The following is a 2,235-nucleotide window of genomic DNA, read 5'->3' as shown; positions in this document are numbered from 1 at the left end:
CGTTTAATGTATTGACCTGGGTTTTATTATTTATTAATTTGTTGTAAGTTATAAGAAAATAATTAATATTATTTATATTGTAATATATCTGATATTATTTTTAATATGAAAATCTGTGAGAATTTAAAGAATTACTGATTGATCAACTGTAGAGATATAAGAAAATAGTGAAGATTCTTCTTTGTTGTAAGATCTCTGGAAATTGATTGTCAAATTCGTTATTATATCTTCGTAATTCGTAACAAGAATAGCTTATCTGCTTGCTAGTAATGAAATGCAGTTATCGAAAAACATATCTTTGTATCTATTCATTGTATATACATCAAGAATATATACTCACTGTTTTTTACGTCCAGGAAACCGATCAGTGTCGACAGAAGACCGGCTAGAGCAACAGGGCTGAGCAGCTGTCTGTCACTATGATAAGGCGACAGGGTGAGCGTGCCCTTACCCAGATGCGTCAAGCCTTGTGCGATGCGCACCATGAAGAGATTGTTAGGATCCTTCGCGTGGAATTGAGCCAGCTGTCTCAGCATGGCGGCTAATCGCGCATTATTCGTGCCGGCACCGACCAGTCCCATGGCGAATATTGCGTTGTGCGCTACTTCGGGATCACTGTCGTGCGAGAACTTTGACAGCGTATCCAAGATGTTTAGTTTTGGATTCGATACAGAGATAAGACCCAGAGCGAGTGGTACCGAGCGGCGAATCACGGGTTCGCAATAACGCAGCAAGTGGCCAAAGGTTCTGTAAGCCATCTCGGCACCAATCTCCTCTCCCATAGCGATCAAGGCAATGCCAAGAACGGCAATAGCCTGTCTGGAACTGAGATCTTTCTCTTTCTCCTCCTTCTTCTCCTCTTTCTTATCTTTATCTTTACGCTCACTTTTTTCCTCCTTCTCGTTGCTCGATTCATAATGCTCTGAGCAGATATGCAACAAGTGTTGGATCTTGAGGACATTTCCTGTACCAGCATATGCACATACCTCCACTAGTGTTGTCGACATCGACCTGAATGGCTCATGAACGATCTCTAAAGCTGCTATGATCGCTTCTGCAGCTTCTTGTTTACCTAGGAAACACAATCCCAAACCAAGTGCCAAAAATCGCGCGTATGTATCTTTGAGATCAGATTCCGACTTATCCATTAACGTGTGCATAATCGCCGTAGTGACATAAGCGTTACAAGAACCGGCAGCAACCATTCCTAATGCTAAACCAGTCATACCCAAGACTTCCCAGCTCGACTTGGTATCACTGAGAACCGGTGTCAGCAAACCTAATACGCCTTCTCTGTTTGAACCGGCGTACGCAATACCGAGACCGACAATGGCGCCAATGCGCATAGTGTTGCTACTATGCAACACATAGTCGGAAAGCAGAGCCAAGGCAGGATCACACTCGTTTCTGACACCGCAATTGACAATTCCGCAAGCCAATAGAGCGCCAGACTTGATATAGTCTTCCGACGAATATAAATATTTATCGATCGGCGTCAGGCCACCATCGACGTCCCATAGTAAGATCAGACCTAGGGATGCAGTCGCACTCAGCATGCCATGCTCCTTGTTTTTGTATAGCCATTTGTTACCGTCCTCAATCAGCAGTTTATCATGGCCAAACGCAGCGTTTACAAAACCGTTGACGAAACTTGCTGCGAGATTCTGCCGTGCTGAATCAACTTGACCGCCACCAAATGGTGGTCGCGAGTTCTCCAAGTGAGATTTATAGACATCCTCAGGTGTCTTTGGCTCCATTATATCCAATTCACGTGCCAAGTTCAGGAAGTGATTGTTCAAGTGGGAGTTAGACATTATCTCAAAGAGGTCATCGTCTTCTATCGTAGCTTCATGTAGTTCCAGGAAGATTTGTTGACGACCTAGCATAAAGGCCAGTTGCTTTTGCACAGAACTAAAAAATCAAACATAAAGAGTTGAGCTTTCTGCTTGGAAAATATCAATCATTATTTAATAATGATAGTAAGAAAAAAGTTATTAACTCCAATGACAATTTGGGTCCTTTTTATCCAGTGCAAATTTTTTTACTGTTCTAGACTGTTCAAAAAAATTTAGGGTTACTTTTCAATATTTCTATTACATTATCAAATAGTTTTTAATTCAAATGTGAAAACCTTTATTTAATAAAAATTGAAATTTGAGCAAAAACAAGGGTAAAATTGGAAAGTGAAGTTTCACTTGCTCCAAAAAAGAAGCAGTTTGCAGAGGATTAAAAAAT

At 41.1% G+C, this 2,235-nt stretch overlaps 1 protein-coding gene across 1 annotated transcript; it reads right to left on the bottom strand.

Annotated features, from left to right (window-relative positions):
* Positions 1 to 273: 273 nt before the first annotated feature.
* LOC108745282 (26S proteasome non-ATPase regulatory subunit 2-like) lies at positions 274 to 1,911 on the bottom strand (the record flags this gene model as incomplete). Its single annotated transcript, XM_018488267.1, has 1 exon — positions 274 to 1,911. A coding segment is annotated over one exon (1,603 nt), but the record flags the coding sequence as incomplete, so codon positions are not given.
* Between the last annotated feature and the right edge of the window lie 324 nt (positions 1,912 to 2,235).

Source organism: Trachymyrmex septentrionalis, unplaced genomic scaffold, assembly GCF_001594115.1.
Source record: "Trachymyrmex septentrionalis isolate Tsep2-gDNA-1 unplaced genomic scaffold, Tsep1.0 C3664981, whole genome shotgun sequence".
Taxonomy (NCBI): Eukaryota; Metazoa; Arthropoda; class Insecta; order Hymenoptera; family Formicidae; genus Trachymyrmex; species Trachymyrmex septentrionalis.
This window is presented reverse-complemented; position numbering and strand designations above follow the sequence as displayed.